This window comes from Hippocampus guttulatus, chromosome 4 (genome assembly GCF_054856545.1).
Source record: "Hippocampus guttulatus isolate MCC_2025c chromosome 4, RoL_Hgut_1.0, whole genome shotgun sequence".
In the NCBI taxonomy this organism is placed as follows: Eukaryota; Metazoa; Chordata; class Actinopteri; order Syngnathiformes; family Syngnathidae; genus Hippocampus; species Hippocampus guttulatus.
This window is the reverse complement of record NC_141264.1, coordinates 24,678,289-24,705,189: the sequence shown is the minus strand read 5'-3', so window position 1 is coordinate 24,705,189 and position 26,901 is coordinate 24,678,289. Positions and strand designations below refer to the sequence as shown.

The following is a 26,901-nucleotide window of genomic DNA, read 5'->3' as shown; positions in this document are numbered from 1 at the left end:
ATATGGAACTATTTGTTGACTCTTAATTTTCTTTCTTGGACTTTATGCCTCGCTCACACCTGCTTTGCTCTGAATAACGTGATGTCACCACCCACTTGCTTAGCTCGCAAAGTCACAAACAAAAACACCAGCTGAATTATGTCGCGTGTGGTGGATCATACGCCCAGAAATGACTGCCATAATTCCCATGTCTGTCTCGATTAGCATTCCCGAGCGTATCCTGAAAATAAATCTCAGGTTGTGCTATTTTGCAGTCGTCTTCAGCAGTGCACAAACACAAAGACGAAAGCAGCCCTCTCAACCCCTTGTACTTGAACCCTGATGAAAAGTGATTGGATGTGCAGCAGGGACATGGGGAACAATCCACGTCTTCATCTCCCTGCCGCTTTGATGACCCACAGTAGAATTTTTAATAAAGACAGAAATGCGGACAGAAATGGATGAGATCATTATTTCAGCATTTTTCGCAGTATTTTATTAAATAACATGACAACAGAAAGTAGAAATGTGGAAGAATTTAATCTTTAATTTTGCTTTAAATATGAATAAAATAAATATATATGTACAATACAATAAGAGGGGCAAACATTCTTATCTCCAGAATATGAATGTGAATTTGATTGGATTAAATGATCAATGAAATTTATAATTATTCTTTTTATTTAAAAGCCCTAAGCCTAAAAACAAAACAAAACAATAAAACCATTCCACAATAGGTATAGTATTATTATTATTATTGTTATTATTATTATACAATCCATCTTTATTTATATGAGCTGCAGTTGTGACAAAGTGCTTCACACAACATTTAAAATAATAATATAAAAAAGAAAAACACCACAAAATATTCTTATCCTGTCTTATCTGATCTTATCTTACAACTGCTTACATTGTTGAGCGCGCGTGGCAACAACCCGCCAGAATCGATGTATTTAACGATGTATTTAATTTTGTCCCAAAGTGGGAGAAGATCAGAGCTGGTGTGATGAAGAGGGTCACTTTTCCACGACACTGAAGCTCCCACAGATATTAAATATGGAATAAACCCTCTCTTTCTTTCTTTTTTTTTTTCAATTAAGACAGTTCACGATACATCACACACCAGAGGATTTGTTGAGAAAAAGTGTGGGAAAGCACCCAGGGAAAGTGAATGGAAAAAGGCCGGCACTTTAACCTCAAAAGGTTGATTAGAATTGACTTCTCATTCTCCCGTTGCCATTTAAGTCCTTTTTTTTAGGCGCCTGGACGCACTTTTCATTTTTATTGTATGCGTTTGTACATCAAGACTACTAAAACACCCACTTCGCTTCACTTGTTTATTCAGGCTGCAAGGGATCCCGTCCAGTATATTTTCTCGTCTGCTCAGAGTTGTCACTGAACGTCTTTTGGAATGTGGAAGGGATTTGAATCAAATCAATTTTCCTTTGACTTTCAATATTTCTCAGATATTAAAACGGCCTGAGGTCCGCAACGTTGCCAGGCTGTGCTTACCTGACTTTATACAAAGCATTTGAAAAATTGGCATGTGGCTGTGTTCAGAAAACCCCCCCAACAACAATCACATTCAAATCCATGTGAAACAACAAACCTACCACCATTTAAAGTGCTGAACCCCAAATAAAGTTCAGCTGTTCTAGTATGCTTCTACTGATGTTTTTGTCCTCAGACTGGTTAAGGAAGCACGAATTGACAGACAAAAACCTTTAAGGAGCTTCATGTCTTGCAAGTACCGTGGGAACTGAACACCAAATAAAGTTCAGCTGTTCTGGTATGCTTCGACTGACATTTTTCTCGTTACACCAGTAAGGGAGTCACAAATTGGTGGACAAACGCGTTTAAGGAGCTGCATTTCTTGCAAGTACTGTGGGAATTGAACCCCAATAAAGTTCAGCTGTTCTAGTATGTTTCTACTGACATTTTTGTCATCACACTGGGAGACAAAAACTTTGAAGGAGCTGCATTTCTTGCAAGGACCAGCTGTTTTCTAGTGGATGTGATGGCAATCTCTTCTGTCTGGGTTAGCAAGACTAAAATCTTATCTTACAACAAACAAACCTGGCAAACCTGATATCACAAAAACCCCTGCATGCCAGTTGTAACACAAAACAAGAGCAACAAAAAAATGCTCCTACTGCTTCATGTCAATGAGAGGTGCTGTTACTTCTCTCAACATGCCCAAGCACCGCCTCGCTGTTGGGCAAAGGTGGATCAGAGCAGTAACACGCCTTCAAAGGAAAGCTCCGAACCGCGTCAAAGGTTTCTTTTTTTTTTCCTTTCCTACTTCCCCAAACAGTTGTGCTGCTTCACCTCGAAATCAAGTAAGTAAACCCACAACTAGCTCTAACTTCACGGTAAAGAACAAACAACTCAGGATCGGTCGAGGCCGCGTTACGTTCGGTGCATTTAAATAAATAAATAAATAACACAAGCCAGCGAACAAAAGCTCCCGAGATAAACGCGGCAGTCATTTACTGTGTATTTCTCCCAGCGTGTGACGATGTTTAGCAAACTAAAACGACTCGTATTCAAAACACATAACATGGACATTTTAAATGACATTGTCATTGTATTAAAGTAAGTAATCGTGCGACTCTGACTTAGATAAAAATAAAAATAAAAAATAACATTCAGGAGAACATAGGGCATCTCATTTACCGTTGTTTAATTTGAACTGAGACGGAATTGGGAGGTTTTCATCTGACGACAGCATATTATTGTTTTTTTTGGTACAGTCAATAGTCAGGCACTTGGGGGTTTAAAATGAAGACAATTAGCACCGTGTTGTTTGAAAACATCATAAACTGCTGAAAACAACGGCATGTTGAATTGATTCCATTTTATTTTGTCAAGTGGCTGCACACAATAGAATCTTTTGGATTCAGATGCATTTTTTTAAATAGCAAAAAAAATAGAGATGGATCCGGATGATTTTATTTCATGCAACCACTTGACAAAAGAAAATGGAATAAACGCACTGTGCAATGATTGTTGCTTGAAGGGGTTGGCCTCGTCAGTCATGTCTGGAGCTGGAGTGTGGTTGCCCCGACAACGGCTCATTGTGAGTGTTTTCATTTTTACTTTCTTGACTGTCCTGATCTGTGACCAGAGTGTGTCTGCATGATGACCAATTGACTCCTCGGTGGTCTGGAACGGCTCGCAACTTGGAAAAACTGTGAGTTAGGACACTCGAAAGTCATGGTACCGTGGTAGCAAACTGTCATGAAAATGAAACGGGTTACGTTGTGCTTCGTAGTCTTTGGTCTCTCCCCAGAAGATGGATGAGATGAGGTTTGATGCGGGCAACGCCGCGGCTCCTTCCGCCGACGTTCCTCCCCCTCTGAAGCAAGGCGAGACATTCCACGTCTTCATCAGCTACAGCAGCACCGACTCCCAGTGGACCCACTCGCTTATCCAGCAGCTGGAAGCCCAGGGCCTGCACGTCTGTTACCACGAGCGCGACTTCACGGCCGGGCGTACCATACTGGAGAACATGTCCGAGTGCATCCAGGACAGCCAGAAAGTCCTGCTGGTCCTCAGCTCGGAGTTCGTCAGGAGCCGTTGGTGTCTCCTGGAGGCCAACATGTCTCTGTTCAGGGACTGCCTGGAGAGGAAGCCCATCGTCCCCGTGCTTCTGGAGCCGGCCGTCTGCGTCCCGCTTCACCTCTGCCACCTCACCTACCTGGAGGCTCGGGACGCCGACTTTCTGGCCAAGCTGCTGAAGGTGCTCTTCACCCCCAACCGGCAGCTCCAAGGCTCCACGGTGGTTCCCTACCAGCCTCCGTCCATCTACAACGGCAAGGCCCTGCAGCCTGTAACTGCTGCGAACGTGGAAAGTCTTTACAAGTGGGATGCGGGGCAGTTCAGTGACATGGACGTACCGGACCAACTGCGCCTGATCATTGAAGACCCAGAGAAGTACAGGAAGGCCATCGCCACCATCAACAGTGTGTCTCAACAGAAAGTTTACCCAAAATGGTTACAAGCAATTTTGATTGCTGTCGCGAGTATATTTTATTTAACTTTAGTAGGCCTTGTCGCATTTATGAGCGGTCTCCTCGGGGTGAATCACAGCTCGTATTTCTGGTACCTGGTGCTCTTTTGTCTATGCTGCGTTTTAATTGGCGCGCTGGTTCAGGGGGCGCTCATCAAGAGGGATGGTGTGGCTCACACGGTCAAGCAGATGCAAAAGGCAGCCGGTCAGGCAAACGTCATCCTCTGTGAGGAAAAGATATTAATGGGCTGCCAGTCCAATTCAAAAGTCTACATGGTCTACATTTCTCTGAGTGCGTGTCAGCGGGAGTTTGTGGAGCTCTTCTCCGAGCGGGTCAGTGCGGAGAGCCTGTTTCAAAGAGCTTTGCTTTATTTCTCGTCAGGCTACGCCTGCTGCCTAGCCAAAAGAAGCTTCCCCTTCCCCATGCCTGCATCCCACGGTCACTTGGAGGGAGGCGTGTGCTTCTGTCAGTACGTCTCCGTGCAGCTGACTCGGGGGGAGTGGATGTGAGAGGGCCTGCGAGTTGGCCACATCATTAAGTACACCATGTTGATGAAGTCACATTAATGGGGGGGGGGGGGGGTTGAAAGGATTGATGTCGGCCTCGTCACAAAAACCGGGCTGTGTTGACTTTTTATAGCCACTGTAATTCTGAATTTCATCCCGACATCCATTTCGTATGGTTCTTGTCTTCATTGCGGGTCGCAGATGATTTGGCACTAAGATTGTCTCGTTTTCAAGAAACATTTCGTGCATGTTTTCGGCATGTGGTCGGGAGTCATGGTACTACGAGAAAGCCTACGTGATCGTGGTGAGAGAATCGATTCACATATCGCTAAAATATCGATACCAAGTCAGTATTCGATATCGGCTCGATATTAGCGCGATGAGCTTGATACCGTCGTTTCGGTTTAGTTCCTGGACCGACTGCTACGGTTTTGTCAAAAAGGAAACAGCCAGGTTGCCGTACTTGCTGCTTTCGTCTCAGCCCAGAGCCGACCCACTTTTCAGCCTTGCCTTCCCAACACCGCCTCCCCTCCCCTCATGGGTTGTGCTGTCAGTCATGTGACTACGCCGCGCAAACAAGCTGCCAGCTCTGATATGTCCGCCCACGAAACAAAAGCCAAACTAGTCTGTATCTCAAACCACTACCATACAAGCGCAGAAGAATGCAGTACATGCAAACTCCAGGTAGCGAGGTCAGAACCCAGATTCAAACCCGGAACCTCTTAATGTGAGGCAGATATGCCACACTGTAGATCACAGTGTTGCCATGTCAGAAATCGTCCAATCGGCATCATTCTTACTGTGAGATCAGAAAATAATTCAGGAAAGTTTGTATCAGAGGGAAGCTTCAGAAAGCAGAAGTGTGTGCTGTCTCTTTAACGCAAAAAAAAAAAAAGTCGAAAAGCAGAGAAGTGGCTCTGTTTTCCACTTCCTGTGTTTACTTTCACTTCTTGATCCTCGGCATTGTGTGGTCACTGTGTGTGGCTCCGTCTACCATGAGCAGGTAGGAATGTACATTGTTGTGCTGTACACAGATGTATTTTAAGACTCGTTTTCATTCTGAGGAAAAGTAAAAAAAAAAATTTAAAAAAGAAAGAAATTGGTCTTCTATTAAGTACAGTAACTTCTAACAGCCACACTGGCATTTTGGTGGTTTTTAATTTCTGTCGTGCTCATCTTCCCTTCCTTAACAGAAAGGCAAACCGAAAAACAAGAACTATTTCGTCATGCTGCCCACCACACTGTACATATTGTTTAGCTCAAATTTGCCGACGCAGTGATACGAGTGTCTTAAGTGGCAGTCAACCCAACTCATTGCACAAGAAGTAGCGCTTGAGCAAAAAGTGAACGATGCTTCAAAAAAGAAGCTTCAAAGCGGTTGAATGCCACTCGCAGTTGAAGTTCGCTGTCAAACTTAACGTAAGACCAGGAGAATTAAACATTGTGTGTTTTGATGGAACACTAAATTGTCCAAAGGTGTGGGTGTGAGGGTGGATGTTTGTTCGTCTCTATATGCCCTGCAATTGGCTGACAACCGATTCAGGGTTTCCTCCGCCTATTGCCCAAACACCGAACGAACTGTCATCAAAAAGGAACCTGTTACATTGTACTTAGTAGTCTGTGATCTGTCTCCAGAAGATGGATGAGATAAGAACTGATGCGGGCAACGCGGCGGCTCCTTCCGCCGACGTTCCTCCCCCTCTGAAGCAAGGCGAGACGTTCCACGTCTTCATCAGCTACAGCAGCACCGACTACCAGTGGACGCACTCCCTTATCCAGCAGCTGGAAGCCCAGGGCCTGCACGTCTGTTACCACGAGCGCGACTTCACGGCCGGGCGTACCATACTGGAGAACATGTCCGAGTGCATCCAGGACAGCCAGAAAGTCCTGCTGGTCCTCAGCTCGGAGTTCGTCAGGAGCCGTTGGTGTCTCCTGGAGGCCAACATGTCTCTGTTCAGGGACTGCCTGGAGAGGAAGCCCATCGTCCCCGTGCTTCTGGAGCCGGCCGTCTGCGTCCCGCTTCACCTCTGCCACCTCACCTACCTGGAGGCTCGGGACGCCGACTTTCTGGCCAAGCTGCAGAAGGTGCTCTTCACCCCCAACCGGCAGCTCCAAGGCTCCACGGTGGTTCCCTACCAGCCTCCGTCCATCTACAACGGCAAGGCCCTGCAGCCTGTAACTGCTGCGAACGTGGAAAGTCTTTACAAGTGGGATGCGGGGCAGTTCAGTGACATGGACGTACCGGACCAACTGCGCCTGATCATTGAAGACCCAGAGAAGTACAGGAAGGCCATCGCCATCATCAACAGTGTGTCTCCTCATAAAGTGTGGCTGCGGCCACTCTGGATCAGGGCTGTGGCCTATGTTGCTGGCGTGATAGTCTTTCTGTCATTCGTGGCAACATTTTTATACGCAACAGCTTACTCATTGGCTAATATTTTGCCTTTAACCCCCTCATACTTTCCCATGGGTGGACGGGCCGTAATTGCCATATGTTTCTTCTCCGTTCCGATCGGCTTGCTCATTCACCTTTCTCTTTGGAAGAACGATGACGAGAAGCACGTCGTGAGAGAGATGCAAAAAGCTGCGGGTCAGGCCAACGCAATCCTCATGGAGGAGAAGCTCCTGATGGGTTGTCGGTCCAATTCAATCATTTATCTGGCGTATGTTTCTTTGGACGATTGCAAAAGGGAGTTTACGGTGACGTTTGAGGATCCAGCCAGCGCTGAGGAACTCTTTAAAATAGCTCTCGTCTGGTTCTCCTCAGGGTATGCCTGCTGCCTTGCAAAAAGGCACTTCCCCTTTCCTCAGCCGTGCCCCGGCCCGGGTCACTTGGAGGGAGGAGTGTGTTTTTGCCAGTACGTTTCCCAGCAACTGAGCCGAGGGGAGTGGAAGTGAGTGTACTGCGCACACCGAGACCTTGTGTACACCACTAGCGGGCCGTGTATCTTGGCACCTGAGACTTATCCATGTTCTTGAGTCGTTCAAAACGTGTCTTTCCTTTGTTTCTTTTAACTTTTTTTTAATTTTGTTGCTTTCTGATTAAAATGATGCATCATTTGACAGCATATTCTCTTGGGTTTGTAATCATAATCTCGTTTTTCAAACTAATGTCATATTTACGCATGATATCACCAAGCGGAGGCATGTAAATGCTGAACGAGAGGGCCAAGTATCAATCCCTGTGGGACTCCACATGTAACATTAAAAAAAACTCAGATGTCGTATTACCATAACTTACATGGTGCGTCCTCTATGAGAAGTAAGAAGATTTAAACATAAGATTTGGTCGCTTAAGAAAGGATCGAATAACGGCAGTCTTAAACGCTGCTGGTACAGTGCCAGAGGACGGTGATAAATTAATAATATTTGAGATGGACGGGCCTAAACTCATCAACAGATCTTTAACGTGTTTGCCAGGAAGTGGGTCAAGAGCATGCAAGTTGTCTGTTTCACTGCCCTAACCAGTTTTGTAAGACTTTCAAGAGACACTTTTTTAAAAATGAGAAAGAGTTGTCAGGCAACTATTAACCCTAATTCTTCAATATACCGTATCTATAAACTGGCATTATTGCTGTACGACAATTCATACCGTCAACAAATTATTGCCAGTTTTGATTCATACCTTGTAAATTCATACCGTAAAAGTGCATCTGAAATTATTATTATTGTCCACCGTCCTGTATCTCTTTGCTTTCCCCGTATGCAACCAATTTCGAGGTGGCAAGCTCTTTATGCAATATTTTAGCCAGACAGAAGATGAGCAATAAATAGGAAGACAGCTGAAAATTTGGTCAAGATGTGAAACCAGCGCGCCATACTGCAAATGACAGGATCAACATTTGCCACCCTTTACGGCATTTGGAGAAGGGATTCAGGATATGAGGAAGCGTGCGAACAAACAGTGGGAACACACACTAATGAGAACATTGGATCATGCGCCCTTCACAGCAGGTTTGACCGGCGGGTCAGTGGTCACGGTGTGTGAGCGACAGCCGTGTCGTGTTTGATGAGCAATGAATATGAATATGTGTTCAATTAAAATCAGATTAAGAGGCCATGACGCATGACACAAGCGGCAAATAATGGTGGCACTCATAACGAGAACACTCATTCGTATCTTGTGTCATCGTGTGTCTGTGTCAACAGAAGTGTTTATGTCATCGTTTACTGACCTGTTTTTTTTTGCTAATATAAATCAAAAGGTTGAGGCATTAACCCAACAACCTGTTTAGTGTTGTCCTTGTACTTTTGAAGCGGTGGAGATGTGGTCAGCGGCTTCTGGACAGCTTTCAGGATACGATCGAGGGATGGTGGGAGCGAATTCAACTCAACCCGCGGTCACAGCTAGCAGCACTTTTGCTGATACGTAGCTAACTACAATTCTTCAAATAAAACAGACTTGTAGCTTTTTATTGACAATCCCATTCAAATAAAAAGCTAATTTAAAAAGCAGATATAATGTGTATTTAAAACAACCACCTCATATGGAACACAAAACTCGATCGGCAAATTGGTGCCGTTGTTAAATCCAGCTTCTTTCACCTTAGACAGCTGGCCAAAATAAAACCTCTCCTCTCACATGAACACTTTGAGATGGTAATTCATGCCTTTGTCACATCCCGGCTCGATTACTGCAATGCCCTTTACTTTGGAGTCAGCCAGTCCTCCATTAAGCGCCTTCAGCTGGTCCAGAATGCCGCCGCTCGCCTCTTGACTGGTACTCGTAAGAGGGAGCACATAACTCCTACTCTGGCATCCCTTCACTGGCTCCCCATTCATTTTAGAGTTATTTTCAAGATCCTCTTATTTGTTTTCAAATCTCTGAATAATCTCGCGCCACCTTACCTCTCTGAGCTCATCCGCCCCTACACACCTGCCCGGCGCCTCAGGTCTGTGGACCAGACTTTATTAGAAGTACCAAGAACTAAACTGAGGCTCAGAGGGGATCGAGCCTTTTCTGTTGCTGGTCCCTCTCTCTGGAATGACCTCCCACTAAACATTCGGCAGGCCTCCTCGCTGCCCATCTTCAAAACCCTCCTCAAAACTCACTTGTATTCTTTGGCATTCGACTCAGCATGACTTAGATTTGTTCTTGGTTTTACTGTTTGGTGCTTTCTACCGCCTTTGTTACCGATTTGTCTTGCTGTTTATTGTGCATGTTAAATTGCTCCATGTACAGCACTTTGTATGCAGCGATGGCTGTTTGAAAGTGCTCTATAAATACTGTTGACTTGACTTGACTTGACTTGACAAAACTGCCTTAAAACAGTCTGCTAGCTCAATGCTAACACAGAATGCGCAAAGCCATCGACGGGCTCAGTAATACAGTATGATCATTCTCACTGCGTTACTAAATGGATATTCTAAAATGGATATTAAAAGACAAAGTGTTGCATGACATGTAGGAGTGTACCTTTGGTGGGCCAGGAATGGTGTAATTGCATGAAATGTACTTGAGTAGAAGAGTACAAGTCAAAATGATCACGGTCAGCAGGAGGCCCCATTTTCCAAATCTGAAAGTGTATGAAAGTAGCATTTTTGAATGGAAAAATTGAGAACAGACTGCCCGGAGACAGCTGGTATAGACTCCAGCACCCTTGTGAGGAGGAATGAATTACAAAATGGATGGACGGATGGAATTCAGAACAGACACATAATCATTTAGTGCAGACAAAGCCTTTTTGTGGGCTGACAATGACAATTACTTCTGCAGTGTGAACAGGGTATCATTTCACAGTTAGTCCGCAGAGACATACACATGAATGTGAACGCTTGTGTTATGTTTGTCTGGACCAATACCGAGAGGCACACAAGGTCACGGTTGCGATTGCCTTTAGGACCACAAACACCGCATTTCCTCGGCGTGGAAAAGCCACTCAATGCACATTCACATTCTAGGAATAATTATCAGGTGTCAAGTAGGGAATACAGCAAACGGACTGAGATAGAAATATGGATGAAACTTAGGCGGCCTGTGACAGAAAGTCCCACGGTCAATTGCCATGAGCGTTGGCAGCCCTTGAGCAAGGCACTTAACACCCGCATTGGGCTTCTCCGGGGCCGTCGGAAAGACTTTTAACTTTTAACTGATGTTGGGCCATCTTACTGTGATGTTGCCCAAAAAAAAAAAAAACGCACTGCAAAGCTGGGCTTTGTTTTAGCCACACCCAAACAAAATCCAAACAACTGAGATAGTGAAAAAGAGTTTAACGCCAAATCTTATCATTCAGTAGTACATTGTCTTCAGGTTTTGAATGCGTTTTTTTAAGCACTTCTTTTTAGCCAGTTTATTTAGTGCTGACAAATAATGTCAGACATCATCGATGAGCTAACAGGTGCATGAACCAGCATAAGTGATTCTGTCGGACCTAGGCAAATTAAATTAATGTGGCAACAGATTTTCTGACCCGCTTTATCCTCATAAAGGTTGTAGGGGATGCTGGAGCATATCCCAGCGGTCTTCGGGCAGTAGGCGGGGGATGCCCTGAACCGGTTGCCAGCCAATCGCAGGGCACACCGAGACGAACAACCATCCGCATTCACAATCGCACCCAGAGACAATTCGGAGTGTTCAATTAGCCTGCCACGCATGTTTTTGGAATGTGGGATGAAACCAGAGTACCCGGAGAAAACCCACACAGGCACGGGGAGAACATGCAAACTCCACACAGGAAGGCCGGAGCCGGGATCAAACCCGCGACCTCTGCACTGTGAGGTCAACGCGCTAAGGCGAGCCTTATCCTCCATGCTGTGTGCGCTTTGCCATGTGCTCCACGTCGGCGATGTCAGAACAAACATGATAAGTGGTCGCGAGAGGAAACCCGGCTCAGCCTAGAATAGGGGCGACTTGATTGGGCCTTTGTTGTGCGGCGCTGCCTGCGGCGGCGTGATATGCAAGGGGACAGATTAGCGCCCGCGTGGAATTGATTGCGAACTGACTTTGGCATGCTCACATGCAGGTTTTTTTTTTTTTTTACATCACTCAGTTGACTTGAATGGACTGGCAGTGGTTTAATTTCCAGTTGATGACAGCACTGGGGGAGTGATCATGATGAACAACAGTGATAATTATGATTAACATGACCTATTGTCCTTCCATTGCTGACAGGGCTATGGAGGATTTGGCCAGTGAGCTGGTTACTTTTTAAAAATGTTATTCCGTACGAGATGACCAAGGCGGTCACATCCGTGTATGCTGTATGTTCCAGGCACATGCACAGAATGTGACTTTAATGACAGAAAAATATGTGGTTGGGCAGTTTGTAGTGCCCTGAGTCAAACTTTAAGCAAGAAGCATTTTTTATTATTTTCAAAATGACTGGCCGCAAGCCGGCCGCGACCACCCATGCGCTGATGAGCGGCAATCACTATCAAGACCCAGGCCTAAAATCGCGTCTGGAAAATCACCTCTCATCTTCCAACCCCAGAAACTTGCAATCTTGTTCTTCTGGAAGAATCAATTCTGCATGATCAAAAAAAAAAAAAAAAAAAAAAAAGGCAGAAAACTCTAACGACTGAGTGACTTGGTAAAACTGCATGCGGGTCTCGGGATGGAAACACAGCAGAAGACTCTTTTCAGGTCATACTTTTCATACTTTCCTATCAGAAAAACTTTTGTAATCATTTCCAATTCTGTTTGTGTAAATTACAGTATTGATTTTTTTTTTTTTGGTTCCTGAAGAAAACATTGCTTCTCGATGGTAAATGACGAATTAAAGTCTCCATGTCCTTTTAGGAAGAAACGCTTTGAAGCCAACGACTGAATCAATCAAAATGCTGCGGCCATTTGAAAGTGATCCAAACCAAGCACGAAAAAAAACAAACAAACAACATGCACGGTTCAATTATTCTAAAAAGCAATGAATCACATCAGAGCATCTTTTCATCAATGAATTCTGCTTTCATGTGCGCAAGTGCATACACACTATAGCCCGGATTATTAGACTGGAATATTCACTCCTTGAAAACCAGAGTGGTGATGTTCTGCCTCTGAGCTTCTCTCAATGCCACTGTAATGGCAAACGGCAGGAAGTGACATCACTCATCCATCAGGACGTTCTTCATATGATTTCTTTCACATCCGCACAGTGTGAGCCAAGAACCTCCTTCCGCCTCGGCGAGAAAATGAAGCCCTGTTCCTATTGCTTTGATCTCACATGTTCATCTGCATAGACGACAGAATAGATCTGCATCAATAACTGGATTGATTCGATTACACCTGCGTCAGCAACCATCAGTCACACAGAATGAGAGCTGGCAGAGATGCTCTTTAGGCTCTGCAGGGAGTAGAGTTTTGACGTTACCGTGGAAGGGTAAAGCGGGTTCTGGGAAGACTTTCTTCTGGGAGGATTTTGATGCGTCTGTGGGAATCGTGTTGCCCCATTCATCCAGAGGATAATGTGAGAGGGCCTCGTTGCTCATCGGCTCTGCTCTAGTGCATCCCAAAGGTGTTCACCGGGGTCAAGTTGTTCCCCACCAAACTCACCCAAGGATTCGTTTGCCCTTGCTTTGTGCACTGGGAGAAGCTAAGGGAAATTCCCCACATTGTTCCCACAAAATGGCTGGAATAAATGAAGAATTTAATGACAATGAGGCACTCTAAAGCAGTCACACACGTTGTTTGTTATGCTAGATTTTTTTTTTTTAAAGATATTGTTCAACCTCCTCTCTGCGATGTGCATGCACTTATGGCTGACAACGAGGCGCTCTAAGCCAGGCCAAATCCATGTAAGATGTCATGCAATGGCGCTTTTCTACCTCGGGTACTCAAACCACTTGACACGGTTTAATCATTCACCTACTAGGAGCAACCGGGGGTTCAGTATCTTGCTCAAGTACACTTCATCATGGTCGCAATGGCCAGGGATCGAAACAACAACCTCTGGGATGGGAAACGACCACTCGACCACTGAGCCATGCCCCCCCCCCCCGCTCCCCCAACGCAATGATGGCAAACCAAAAGGCACTCTAAAGCGGTCATGCCGGCAAACTCCAGCATCCAAAGGGAAGATGTATTACTGGGGTGAAGGTTTAGCTAGCTACTTTTTAAGACTTTAACTGGTCGATAGCATGGGTGAGTCAAAAACCCTGTGAAGCCCCTGCGGCTTTCATACAGCGCCCTTATTTTTGTCCACGGTGAGTCACATTCATCATTAACGGTGCGACTGCTTCCTCAAACGAGCCGACGCTTGAAGAAGAATGAGTCAGATTCTGATGCATTTGATCATTTGACTCGTACATAACCCGAGAGAAGCCAGCTGCGGCCTCTCCCCGATTCACTTGTGACTTTGTGATGAGTTGTTTTAATTCACCGACCCACATTCTCGTGTGTTTGCATTGAGCTGCAATGATCGCAAAGACGTTCCAGCTCTTTAGGCGCCAAGTGTGTGGCTCTTTGTTCAGCTTTGACTAATGGGGTTTCTTTCGCAAGAGCTGGGTCAGATATTCAGACACTACTCACAAAGCAGTTTGAGATCAGAAGCTTCCAGGTCATATTTCAGCCTGGTTTTACAGGTGAATTAAAAGCTTAAGTGACATAAAAGCAAGGTACTAGCTAGCTAGCTAGTAACTATTAGCTAACTCATTCAGCTTTTAACTTTCAGTGCACAGTCGCTATATGTCACTTAAGCTTTTAATTCGTTAGCACTATTGTTTGTGATCTTTACCTTCGCCATTCTTCCGTGGGCATTCCAGAACAACTCAACAACTTAAAAGTAGCCCTACGATGCCACCGAGAATGCCGTCACAACAGTTTGACACGATTCTCACTTCCCTTTTATATAATATAACCATAAGCCAAAAAAGAAATAGCAGACTAGCTAGCTAGCTATGTTACTCACCCTGAAATGCAAGATCTATGCGGATGTAGTCCTCCTTTCTGCTGACGATGGTCCAAGCAGGGCTCGCAGTTTTGTCTCCGGTGCAAACAGTTGGCTTCTCCACAAAATAAAGATGAACATCGGGCCACGTTGTAATCTCTTCCTCTCACTCTGTAATCCCATCAGGATCGCAAAGTTGCAACCTGACAACAAGCAGGAAGCATTGATCAGGCTACTGGGAGAGAATTGCAAAGAAACTGACCACATCACATTTCTGGGACGCATAGTCAGCAAAGACTGCGGATCAGAGCAGGGTATAAAGAACTGAATAAACAAGGAAAAGACGCACCAGCCGGAATTTCAAGGCTTTGTCCCTCTATAGCACAAGAGTGAAACGCAAGGCCTGTCAATTAAAAGTCAATTAATGAAAACCTATTGACCACCGATGACAATGTAATTGGTAAACGGATGCAGTGAGGCTGAATTCGGCACTGAATTGTACTGTTGTACTTGAATGCCTCAGGATTTAAGGAGGAAAAAAATGGGGGAAAAAAAAAAAGATCATCACATTTTTGTCAGAGTAGAATGGCTCTACGCGTGAGATAGTTCCAAAGCAACCAGAACATTCTCCAGTGGTAGTTTAGAATCTCATCCAATTTATTTAACAATTACTGTTTTTGCAGGTGATAAAATACAAATCTATTCTCCAATTTTCTGCGTCTGATCAACAAATGATCGGTCTCATAAAAAAAACACAGTAGGTGAGTTTGTGGACACTTTGCAGCAATGCGAATATTGGCGCCCCGATATCCCTTTATGGCCATTGCGTCACTCGCATGGCTGTTCCAAATTGGACCCTGAACGCCTCACCATGAAGCATTAATACAGCGAAAAAGCAAAGTCATGATCATAAGGATGCAACAAAATATCACTCTGAGTAAATTGTACGCAGCTAAAATGTACAAGAAAAAGTTGTGCATGCTCAACATGGTTCGGGTCAAACATTGCTTGAGTAATCTAAACTGAGCAGATGCCTTTCAGTGCTCATCCTGTCATGGCAATAGTCCGTTGTGTAAACTTGCTGCGTCTCGCAGTGTAGTTCATATGATTGTAAAAGTGGATGACATGCTTCGTATCTATGTAGCATCAGCCCCCAAACCACAATTTATATAACAAGCGTAAGTAAGCAGCAGCTGCTGTCGTTCTCTTTCCATGAAGCAAGCGTATAATTCAATGTCTGGTTTTCTCTAGCTGGACCGCACACGAGCAGCAGACAAATTGAAATTCATGCTCGTAGAAAATGTGACAATTCACCCTGGATCAGATTTAGTTTTCTGGCTGGCTTATTTTACACAGGAATGTATATTTGCTTGTCAAACAAAAGAAAAGGAGTCATTTCGGTGGGCGTTTTGCCAAACTTCCAATTTGGAAAAAGAAAAAGAAAAAGAACACTGTATACTTTTGATCTAGATCCCAACACTTCCCATTAAAAAGACATTGTCATAAGTCACGGTACACCTGGAACATACAAAATGCTTCTTACTCTTGAAAAAAATATGGAAGTGGTTTTCATCTGAGACGTAAAATATGCGTCTCTTTTATCACACACTAGAGACCGGCGTATGCAATGCGCGCAAGCCATTGGACATCCATTAAAATGCACATGGTGTCGAAAGTACATCGTCGCCTCCATCTGGCGCGCGTTATTAAAAAGGGCCGCATTCTTCTGGTGCGTGACACATTATATATGCATGTGACATGAAGCGTACCTTGAATTCTTAGAAAGACGGATACGTTTTAGTTGCATAACACCGCCATCTCCAGGTTTGGATTCGATTAGAGTCAACGCCAATGCCGGTACACAAGTGCATCGAACAGGAAGTGCATAAGGAGTAATTGCAGAATTTTCGTCTGAATGTACAGCGGATCAAATAAACCCTTAGGAATGGCTCTCGTTGTTATTTTGACAATGTTTACATTTAGAGCTTTTTTTTTTAACGTGGAATCTATTACGTTGTCAGTAGTTTATAGAACAAAACAACAATTTTTGCTTAAAGATAGACCTATGCTGTAGATTGAAAAAAAAAACGGAGTATTTTTGCAATGGCTACTTGGCACACCACCAAACTACCATCGGTATTTGTCAACGTTTCCTGTTTTGTTAATTTAGTCAGGCACTTGGGTAGACAGCCCAAGGTCCTAACAGAGACGATTGACCTGAATTTAAAATGACACAGAAAAAAACAAAGACATAAGTGCTTTTAAAGCTGCTATTATGAATTGATGTTGCTTTATTAAGCAATTTGATATGTTGGGGGGGGGTGGGGTGGCAATAACGCAGAAGTTGGGTTTTTTTTTTTTAAACTAACGTCGCACAAGCTGTGCCCTTTGCTGTGTTTCTAATGCAAATGCTGCACTTGTTGAGCTATCATTTTGTGCCGGCAAAACTTTTGGCTGCCGGTTTTGCTTGCATTTATTGTGGTTTTGCCTCGTGCTGAAATGATGAGCTAAATTAGCGCAAATACTGTTTGTTGAGATTGTATTGATAGAGTCGGTTACTCTCAGGCCTGCTTTGTTATTTTGACTTCAAAATGGCGCCGCGTGAGTGGCTGCCTTTCCGGCAGCTCCTATATTTTGTTGTTCTACTTCTTCCTTTCATAACTTTGCTGCTGTGAATCTGGAATTTCTCCATTGCGAGACTTATCTTTTGGTCTCAAGCAATTGCCCTTTAAATCAGATTCACTGCATAAACAACAATTACTAAAACGTTCAAATTAATTTAAAAGGGGAGAGGGTACAAAATAAAAAAAAGAAAACCAAAAACCAAATGTTTAATTACATTTTCTGGCCTTTGATCTGCAACACGGGGGTGAGTATTCAATGCATTAGCTGCTGTTAGACTGTGAAAAGCCCTGGCGACAGTCGACACAACAAGCAACAAGCGGGATTTCCGGCCACGTTGACGATGTCGCGGCAGGTCTTCATGTCGTGTGGCCAATTGGAGCAATCAAGTCCACATCTTAAATTTGATCGCGAAGAATCTCCCCGCGGCCTCCATAAACAGGAGATGGTGAACGGAGGGGACCTCCCCACTATAGTCCTTAATCCCCCCCCCCCCCCCCCGCCGGGACAAATCAGAAGAGGCTTACACAAACACGCTCCAAAAGCTTCAAAAATAGTCCCTCGCTGTGCTCGTGATGTGCGACTGACACACTGGAGGTCATTCTGGAAAACGCCCCTGAGCCATTTCAACTCTCCAACAGGAAATCTTAACCCAGTGCGGGCCAAAAACAGGGGCAAGGGGGCCTCCCCAGGGCCTCCGGTTTGTACTGTTTACTGAAGGATAATGAAGGAGAGTTTCTGCGGAGTGAATGCAATAAAGATCTGCTATCAACGCGTGGATCAGATAAATTGACCCGCTGAAAACTCAAGTGGGCTAACTCCAATTTTGCAGGGCAAAGATTTCACATTTTATGGCTGCTGCCCCAATGATTGCCGCTAAAATTTTGCGCAACAGTGGTGAAAGTCCGATAATTTGTCATGTCTTTAATGAATGTATATGTTATGAAGAAAACAAAAAGTAATTTTACAAGAATAAAATGATGACGTTATGAAGACAAGTCAGTTAAATTTCATTTGCCAGACTTAAACTGTAATATGAATTTATAAAGTCCCAAGAGAATGAAAGAACAAGAAAAGGTAGACTGCTGACTGTAGAGTTTCATTTCATATCATATATAGACTAAAAAAAACAACAACTTTTAGATACAACTTTATTCTGTTCCGTGACGCTTCTTATATGTATCTTAAATAATCTTTCCCTATTGAAATAAATAGAAATTGTGTTAATCCGTTCCAAATCCCCCCCCCCCCAATTTCTTTTTTCTATCAGGTCATTTTGGGCAGTCTGCGTTGGTGCGGCTGGATGGATGGCTGCTGAAGTTGAGGACGAGGAGAGAGGAGCGTCGGCGCGCGGCGCCGATGCGTATTTGGAACTGAGAGTTGCTGCTTGAAATTGAAACGGATTTACATGGGACAGGAGAAGTGAACCAAGTTCTTTTTTTTCATCAATGGACGCTACAGCTTCTCAGCGTGTATCGCATTTTGAGCATGACGTCTCTGATCCACTGGTGAAAGGACGCTTTGATTCTCTCTTTCGTCGAGAACTGCTTCAAATAACAAAAGTCTATGAGGGAAAAGTGGTTAAGATTGCGCAACTGTCCGTGTTTTCATGTTATGTGTTGTGTTTATTATTTACTTTATGCTAACTGTTTTGTAAAGCGCCCTGTTACAGCTGCAGCTGTTGTGAAAGCTCTATATGAATCAGAAGGTATTGTATTGTATTGTTATGTTCAGTGTGTTGTACTGCTGAGTGAAGTGTTTCATAAAACATAATATAAAGCAAGCAGAGCATGAAACGTGTTTGTGTTTCTCGTGGCGTTTGCTTGCTCACTGTCATGTAGTCATGATTCAAATGCAATGGGCCCATTTTCAGTGAGCCGTGCATTCTATATGGTGCTTTGATGGGAGCTGCAAATTTGATTTCATGTTTCGGAAACCCTTTAAAGCATTTTTAGGTGGGGGGGGGGGGGGGGCACAATCGTTTGCCCACTTTTGTCTCACTTGGCAAATGTTAACATTTTATTCCAAGTTCTCATAGGTGCTTCTTCTGTGTTCATGCATCCACGAAGTACGTACAGTGTTGCTTCCTATTTTTTTCTCTCCACATTTTATGACGACATTCACTTTCCCCTCAAAATTCTACGCCAAACTGAGTTGGACTGAGTTTTGATATTTTGCAGTGTCCATGCGTGAGATCACCGATGTAAGACCAAGTAAACGCATCTGGTTTCTTTTCCCGTTGTGGAGGCAGCACTTTATCACTATGTCCATGTGGTACATACAACGGACACACATTCGAGTCCCCGCCCCAAACATGGACAATTTTGTAGCTAACGCTCATTTGTACAAACACTGCCGCTCTGCTTATCATTTGGCTTTGACATAATAGTGCTTCAGTGTTCATACTGAGAAGGTGAATTTGTGATTTGCAAACCGTTCACGGGACTAACTTCAAAATTGATCTTCGATCTGCTTGAAATGATCTGAAATAACCCCTTCATGTTTTCGGAGTGTCTTCCGCACCAGAAGTCGAAAAACTAACGGGGAGCTCATCTGGGATTTCTCCGCGAGCATTCCAAAGACAACTGCGCTCAATCCGTTCGTTAAATCGACTCTAAATAAAAAACACATACGTGACATAAATCTTTCATCTGGGAGAGATAAGCCCCAGCATACAGTTGTGGAAATCTTCCCTCGCTGCACAAACAGCATTCCATGTTGTCAGTCTGCCACAAGACTCGCACGGCATGCGAGGTAGCACATGGTTCTTAGTAACCGCTCGCTCGTTGAGATTATTTTCCTCTCGTCTCCTTGCGGGAGACGTGCGACGTGTTGAATGCTCGCAAGTCCTTTCAACACCAGCGTGGAAGGGGGAAAGCGAGGGGAAGGCGCGTGTGTCCTCGCCAAACGGGGAGGGATTAAGGAATGCACGCTGTAAAAAGTGTTATTTGAAAGTCACACTCGACCCACACATCTGTTGTATTTTTCAAAATAAAAATAAAAATAAAAAAGAGAACAAAATCAACCATTTCAAAACTTCCATGTGTTTTGGAGATTTTGTTGCGGTCCGATGAAACCGAGGTCGAACGACTGTATATGCTAGAATAATTGAAAATGATTTGTAGTTAGTCGGAGGCACTTGAAATACTGGCAGCTGTGTGCTGACTCCCGTCGACGATGAATGTACAGCACATGTGACTAATTCTTTCACACGAGTGCGACCGCGTTCGGTTGTTCATTTTTACATCGCCTCTCGAAAAGATTCTTCAAGAAAAATGCAATTTCAAACTCTACAGGTTATGACATCAATAGTGAAAAACATTTGAGTTGTTGTTTGTTTTTTTTGTATCACAAAAAGGTAAATTGAGGGGTTCGTTGTTTTTGAATGGATGGCTCTACTTTACGAAAAGGCAAAAGGTGGGGGAGGATTCCGTTTGTACGCAGTTTTATCGAAAGGACATTTGCACCGCAAATAACTGAAAATGTTGAGCAGCTGAGATTGAACGAATTTTAGTGCACGAAGCTGACTACAATGCGCCATTATAAATTGCAGGTGAGCTGATTTATTTGATACATTTTTGTATCTTTGTCATTTTATTTCGTGACCATTAATACTAACGAAATAAAATAACAAGAAGAAATGTAAAATAAAATTCATTTACTCACCGATGTAGTGCCTGGTCACTGAGCTGCAGATCTACGCAAGTGTCCCCAAACGTTTTTAAACGCACAGTAGCTTGTAAGTGCCCAGCCGTGCTCTGATGTTTCCTTGCTGCCTTGGTAAAACAACTTAAATTGGTAAAGACAGTGGAAGGTCCGTCTTGAAAATTGTGTTGAAAGTAGTCCTGCAACCAGATCGACGTCTTCTCCTTCGGCCATTTTGGGTCAAAATGCAGCAACAGCTCCCTCTAGCAGGTGCTAATCCAATCACCGAACGCGCACGTCCAGTGACGTAAGCCCTTCTAGCTGGCCCTGGTACGCAGACTCGTGATCTGATTGGCTATTGCAAGCCGACTGTGCCCGTTCATTTACAGCGCACAGGGGCCTGCTCTGTTTAATCTGAAGGCCCCGAGCAAATTTAGTTTACCTGGCAACACAAGCTATCTGAAATATGATTGGTTAAAAACTCTACCATAATAAATAAGTCATTTATCGAGTGGATTTCAATGTTATTTAAAATAACATCGAAAGCCACGCGACTAAGTGGAAATAATATGACGTAAAGAATACACAGAATAATTTTGTTGACATATTTATGAAAATAAAATAACAAATTAAATTTATGTTATTCTCAGAAAAGTAAAACTAACATTGAAATTACCGTAGTCTGAGAAATACGAAAACTTAATCAGTATTCTTCAACGATCAACATAACTGGCATCCCTTATGAGCAAGCTCGTGCCGTGAGTGTCAATACTCAGTACTGGGGGGCGTGGGCGTGAATTTTTTACAGCGTATCAACCTTGATGCTCTCCCGGTGTGACATATGATTCGGGTTGAGAGGCACCGCAGCAGCAGCAGCAGATGCAGAGCAGCAGCTAAACGGGCTCTCTCTCTCTCCCTCGCTCTCTCGCTCTTTCTGTCTCTGTCTCTCTCACTTCGTCGCGCTCCACGGCACCTTATACGGCTCGGCGGGACACGCAGCCCTCCTCCCGCGCTCCCGCGATGCCCCGTCGCTGATCCGACGCGCACCCTCGGCCCCTCGGTCCCACTTCGCGATGGGCAGCTCCGGCGGCAACGACAGCGTCCCCCCGAACGCCTCGGACCCGTTCGCGCGTAACGAGGAGGTGGCCCAGATGGAGATCCTGGTGCTGAGCGTCACCTTCGTGGTGGCCGTCGCGGGCAACGTGAGCGTCCTGCTGGCCATGCACAACACCAAGAGGAAGATGTCGCGCATGCACCTTTTCATGCGCCACCTGAGCTTGGCCGACCTGGTGGTGGCCTTCTTCCAGGTGCTGCCTCAGCTGTGCTGGGACATCACGTTCCGCTTCTACGGGCCGGACTTCCTGTGCCGGATCGTCAAGCACCTGCAGGTGACCGGCATGTTCGCGTCCACCTACATGATGGTGATGATGACCGTGGACCGCTACATCGCCATCTGCCACCCGCTCAAGACGCTGCAGCAGCCCACGCGGCGCTCGTGCGCGATGATCGTGTCGACGTGGACGTTCAGCCTGGTGCTGAGCGTGCCGCAGGTGTTCATCTTCTCCCTGAGCGAGATCCAGAACGGCACCGGCGTCGAGGACTGCTGGGCGCACTTCATCGAGCCGTGGGGCGCGCGCGCCTACATCACCTGGATCACCGTGGGCATCTTCCTGGTGCCCGTGGTCATCCTGGTGGTGTGCTACGGCTTCATCTGCCACAGCATCTGGAGGAACATCAAGTACAAGAAGAGGAAGAGCGCGGGCCACAAGGACGGGCTCATCGGCAAGAACTCGGTGAGCAGCATCACCACCATTTCCAGGGCCAAGCTGAGGACCGTCAAGATGACGTTCGTCATCGTGCTGGCCTACGTCGTGTGCTGGGCGCCCTTCTTCATCGTGCAGATGTGGTCTGTGTGGGATGACAAGCTCCACTTCACCGGTGAGCGTGAAAATGTTGAAAATGCTCGGCGTGCGTTCGAGTCGTGCGCGCTTTCGGTTACGCACACCTTTTACGCGTGGGTTGGGTTTTTTTTTTTCGCTGAATAAGCGCACCCAAGAGAGAGCAAACGCGAGTTAGTCGACAATCTCGATCCACGTCGTGTTCATTTCGATTGAAAGGAATAAAATAGAGAGTGAGAGCACATAACCACAAGTAATTAAAACCCGATCTGAGGATTTCTTAAAAAGAAAAAAAAACAGCCCTCTCATCAGAGGCCATTACTTGGTGTAGTTTGACGTGAATTGAAAACAAGCGAGATGTATTCAAATAAGATGTGATTTGAGAGCAAAACAGTCATTTTGAAGTTCAAGTCTCATTTGGAAAGGATGTTCACTATAAAATCAAACAGTAGTTGAAATTACAGACATATTTGGTTTTTAATGTAAAAAAGAATCTTACATTTTCTATGACAAGCAATGTCGTGAATGTCCTGTAATTGCCCTAAAAATAATAGTATTTGCATTTCAAGCAGCTCCACACAACTGTACAAATTCAGCCGGTGCTCCTCAATCATTTTCTGTTATGCTCCTCTAAGGAAGGAGAAAATATGTCACCCCCCCCACCCCATACCTCTGGATAACATTGTATCCTTTTTACCGATACAGGAAGCAAATAATAATAATAATAATAATATACATGAACTTACACAAAGAACAAGTAACAATATTTTCTTGTCTCTCTCCACCTTTCTTTTCATCGCTTTGAAATATTTTTTCATAGTGTCTCCTAAGGGTTCGTTCACTGCACTTGATATCCGCTGCTGTGTGCTGTGTGAGTGCATTCTTGGTGCAAGCATATTCCCTCGCGCGCCAGCTGGCTTTGCTCGCCCCCACTATTTGGGAAGGACCGAATTAGGCTAACAGTGGCTCAACTTACACCAGCATAATAGGAATGTGAAATGTTACGTAGACTCTTATCTGTGCGTCAGCCTCATCCTGTAAAATAAATAAAATGTGCGCAGGTGTTATCGCTCTCTCACTTCACCGCCATTGGAATGAAACTCAGACAGCCGAGCCTACGAGTCAAGTGAATCAACTCATTCTCTCTCTCTCTCTCTCTCTTCCAGATTCCGAGAACATGGCGGTGACGCTGACGGCGCTGCTGGCCAGCCTGAACAGCTGCTGCAACCCCTGGATCTACATGATCTTCAGCGGCCACCTCCTGCAGGACTTTGTGCACTTCCTGCCCTGCTGCCAGCGAATGAACGCCGACTTCCGCAAAGAGGACTCGGACAGCAGCCTGCGCAGGATCACGTTGCTCACCAAAACCACCAATCGCAGCCCCACCGGCAGCTCCGGCAACTGTAGGGAGCTGGACAACTACCCCAAATCCTCCCCTCAGGCCGAATGAATGCGCTGCCCTGGCAACTGTTTGCTGGCCTGTGGAATGGAAAATGGAAGGTACACAAACATTGTTAGCACGTCCGACCTGCCGGAGTGGAACTAAGAACTCTCTAAAAATGATTTTCCGGCTGGATTGTGTGTGCTTACGTTTGTCTCAAAGGCTCACAGTGATACTGGAGGCCATTTGTGTGTGTGTGGGGGGGGGGGGGGCAGCACAATCGGAAGACAAGTAACTAATGTACCATGGTGACGCATTTGACATTGTTTCGTTGAATCTAGGTGTCTCACTAAAGTTCAAGGGTGATTGTCAGAAAGCAGCGGCATCCTCTCGGCATTGTGCGAACGTCGCGAAATATCGGCATTCTCAATTACGCTGCTGTGCGTCAACGGAAACAAGTATTTTTCTCATTAGCGTGTGAAAGCCAGATGTCGACCCCCAGGGACAGAGCTTTGCCACAAATAGTGAAAATTGCATATAATGGAACCCGCCCCCACGCCCCAACCCCACCCAAAAGGGGTTAGTATAGATGACACAAGATACCGGGCACAGTACTTCAAGCCGAGATGATGATAAATGATAAAGCATCAACATCTTCATATGAGGCCCACTAATATGAGTTCACATACTAGCCTGAATAACTGAGGACAAAATGGCACGTCATCACACACGGGCAAACAAATATGCACACGAGCACTTTACACAAAAAGGATGATGACATTCAACTCACCTTATGGAATTTACACACAAGAATGAATGTTGAAGGATACGAGTGGATTGATATGTTGAAGCTGCGAGACAAAAATAGCCGCAGTGTTGTTGTTGTTGTTTTTTAAACGTACTGTACATTTGATTAATCCTTTAAAACTCCCAAACAAATACAGACACGCTCTCTTCTCTTCGACAGCGTGCCTTCTCTTCTGAATTCGGCTCGAGAGGCGTTCAATGACCGCCTCACAAAAAACGTAGATTAATGATTCCTTCAATGGCACCAAGAAAATCGAAAATAATGCAGAAAATCCAATGAGGAAATCACAAAATACATTCTATGGGGTGTTTGTAAACACACAACAAAGGCATTTTTTTAAAACATCAACATAGACAATTCTGAACCACTTCAGTCTCCTGCAGTTGGAATGATTCGACTTTTTTTTTTCCCTACAACAAGACCAAAGAAATCACATTCTAGGATATGCAGTTAGATAGGTAGATAATCAGCTGTTTGTTTTTCGTCTGTTGGCTTTTGGACTCCCAAGGAAGGAATTGTGCGGCTTGTTTCGGACCAACGGACTATTACCGTATTGGCCCGAATACAAGACAGTGTTTTTTTTTTTTGTATTGAAATAAGACTGAAAAAGTGGGGGACGTCTTATATTCGGGGTCTAGACATAATACCCATTCACGACGCTAGATGGCGCCAGATATTATTGAAGCGAATGCTGAACTTGGCCATCAGGTTTCGCTGAAGTTGATGTGGAAACCTTGTCTAAATGTTTAATTCGTTATTTACCCAAATGTTGCAATTTATCTGCTTGAAATGACACGGGTCAGTTTATCTAAGCTTCAATCAGACACGAAAATCTATCTTTGGTTTGAATCCATTTATTATTCATTCTTGCCATGTTCAGGGAAAGTCCAGCATTTTAGAAGTGTTGTGTGCTTGTAAACAAATATCTCACATGTTTCAAAGAAAAATGTCATAAATCAGAAATTGTTCAAATGGGCCCCGGGAGCTGATTGCGATTTTGGACTTAGCCCTCTGCGGTCGCCACAGTGAGTCACTCTCGTTATTGGTTCGGCACGGCCGTTTGCTATCAGTTCTAAAACATTCGATTGGTTTCTGGAAAATATGATTAAAAGGCGAGATTGTGTCAAGGCAGTGGCAATGATGTCACGACATCACTTGAAGTACTTTGGCGCCCCTGAATTGCTTTATTTGGTGATTTCGCTCCGTGACGGCATCTCAGCATGCGCACGCAACTCGGGAGAGAGCAGCATGTTCTGGCTTCCTATCGATAGCTCCATTTCAAGCATTTCTTACGGTGCTGATTAGATCTCAATGCAGTGCAGGGCAACCCAACCCCCTTTTTCCTGTCAAAGTGTTTACAAAGGCAGAACCTCCGCGGCGACCCCGAGGTGTTGAAAGGAACGTTTGGACTTTGCGGCGAAGACGCCACGTCATCCTTCTTAATGATCAGCCGTCCTCTTTTAAAGTGGATCTTATGAAGAAATCCTTTGACTGATATCCGCTTTTGGCGGACGCTCCCGCAACGACTGTTCTCATCCTGCTATCAAGCGTCCACCGGAATCCCTTTGAAAACGGCAAACGGTTGGCGAAGACGATTCGATGTCGCGGCGGGAGGGCCGTCATTTCGGAGGAGCCGGCGCACCTCCTGACCCCCTCGCAAGCCTCCCGTGGCCTCCTCCGTTACAGGCCCTACACATTCCTCGCTCACCACGTCAACTTTATTCTCTTCTGCGCTGATGACTTGCCGGTTGGAGGGAAAGCGGAGCTTCGGATGTACGTCATTTCCCCTCGAATTAATGTGGCCTGCAAGACTGTAAATGTGCTTGGCGCTGCGATACCTCTCAACACGTGTACAGGACAAAAAAAAGCAACAAAGACTTATGCACGGTGCTGTCCACACCCGTTGTATGAATAGCACTTGTTTTCAACTGTAAATATGAGCGATATATGTAAATAGATGCCTCTGTAATGCACGTGTGAATATCTTGCAAATACATGTCTCAAACCAACACTCGGCCTCCTCGCTTTTGCATTCAAGTGGCAGACGACAATCATGGCGCAACTTTTCGGCGCCTCCGAGCAAGTCCCAGATCTTTTAACGCTAGCTCGTGAGCAACCAAATCAACGGGGGCATGTTATGATGACACACATTTGACCTTTATGCGCACATTGCTGTGGGAGACTCTGGAGACCGAGAGGCCGGGCTGGACAATGCTCGTGCAACCTCG

General features: G+C 45.0%; 3 protein-coding genes across 6 annotated transcripts; all 3 read left to right on the top strand.

Moving 5' to 3' along the window:
- Positions 1-2,229: 2,229 nt before the first annotated feature.
- Positions 2,230-4,542, top strand: LOC147206870 (uncharacterized). Its single transcript, XM_086109414.1, has 3 exons — positions 2,230-2,318; positions 3,107-3,172; positions 3,254-4,542. The coding sequence occupies exon 3, from the start codon at positions 3,275-3,277 to the stop codon at positions 4,499-4,501; it is 1,227 nt and encodes a 408-aa protein (XP_085965540.1). The 5' UTR covers positions 2,230-2,318; positions 3,107-3,172; positions 3,254-3,274; the 3' UTR covers positions 4,502-4,542.
- LOC147206869 (uncharacterized) lies at positions 3,860-18,741 on the top strand. 3 transcript variants are annotated; one of them, XM_086109412.1, is made up of 3 exons: positions 3,860-3,944; positions 6,134-7,392; positions 18,212-18,741. In XM_086109412.1, exons 2-3 carry the CDS (start codon positions 6,137-6,139, stop codon positions 18,330-18,332), a joined length of 1,377 nt encoding a protein of 458 aa, XP_085965538.1. In that variant the 5' UTR covers positions 3,860-3,944; positions 6,134-6,136; the 3' UTR covers positions 18,333-18,741. The 3 variants fall into 3 exon arrangements, with proteins under 3 accessions (XP_085965538.1, XP_085965539.1, XP_085965537.1); XM_086109411.1 differs by lacking the exon at positions 3,860-3,944 and adding an exon at positions 5,451-5,501; XM_086109413.1 differs by lacking the exons at positions 3,860-3,944; positions 18,212-18,741 and having other exon boundaries at positions 4,587-7,561.
- A 2,918-nt stretch (positions 18,742-21,659) lies between these two features.
- On the top strand, positions 21,660-26,684 carry avpr1aa (arginine vasopressin receptor 1Aa). Of its 2 annotated transcripts, XR_015100714.1 has the most exons (3): positions 21,660-22,524; positions 23,651-23,984; positions 26,026-26,684. XR_015100714.1 is itself a non-coding variant. In XM_086109306.1 (2 exons), exons 1-2 carry the CDS (start codon positions 21,660-21,662, stop codon positions 23,932-23,934), a joined length of 1,149 nt encoding a protein of 382 aa, XP_085965432.1. In that variant the 3' UTR covers positions 23,935-26,684. The 2 variants fall into 2 exon arrangements, 1 of the variants encoding a protein (XP_085965432.1); XM_086109306.1 differs by having other exon boundaries at positions 23,651-26,684.
- Positions 26,685-26,901: the final 217 nt, after the last annotated feature.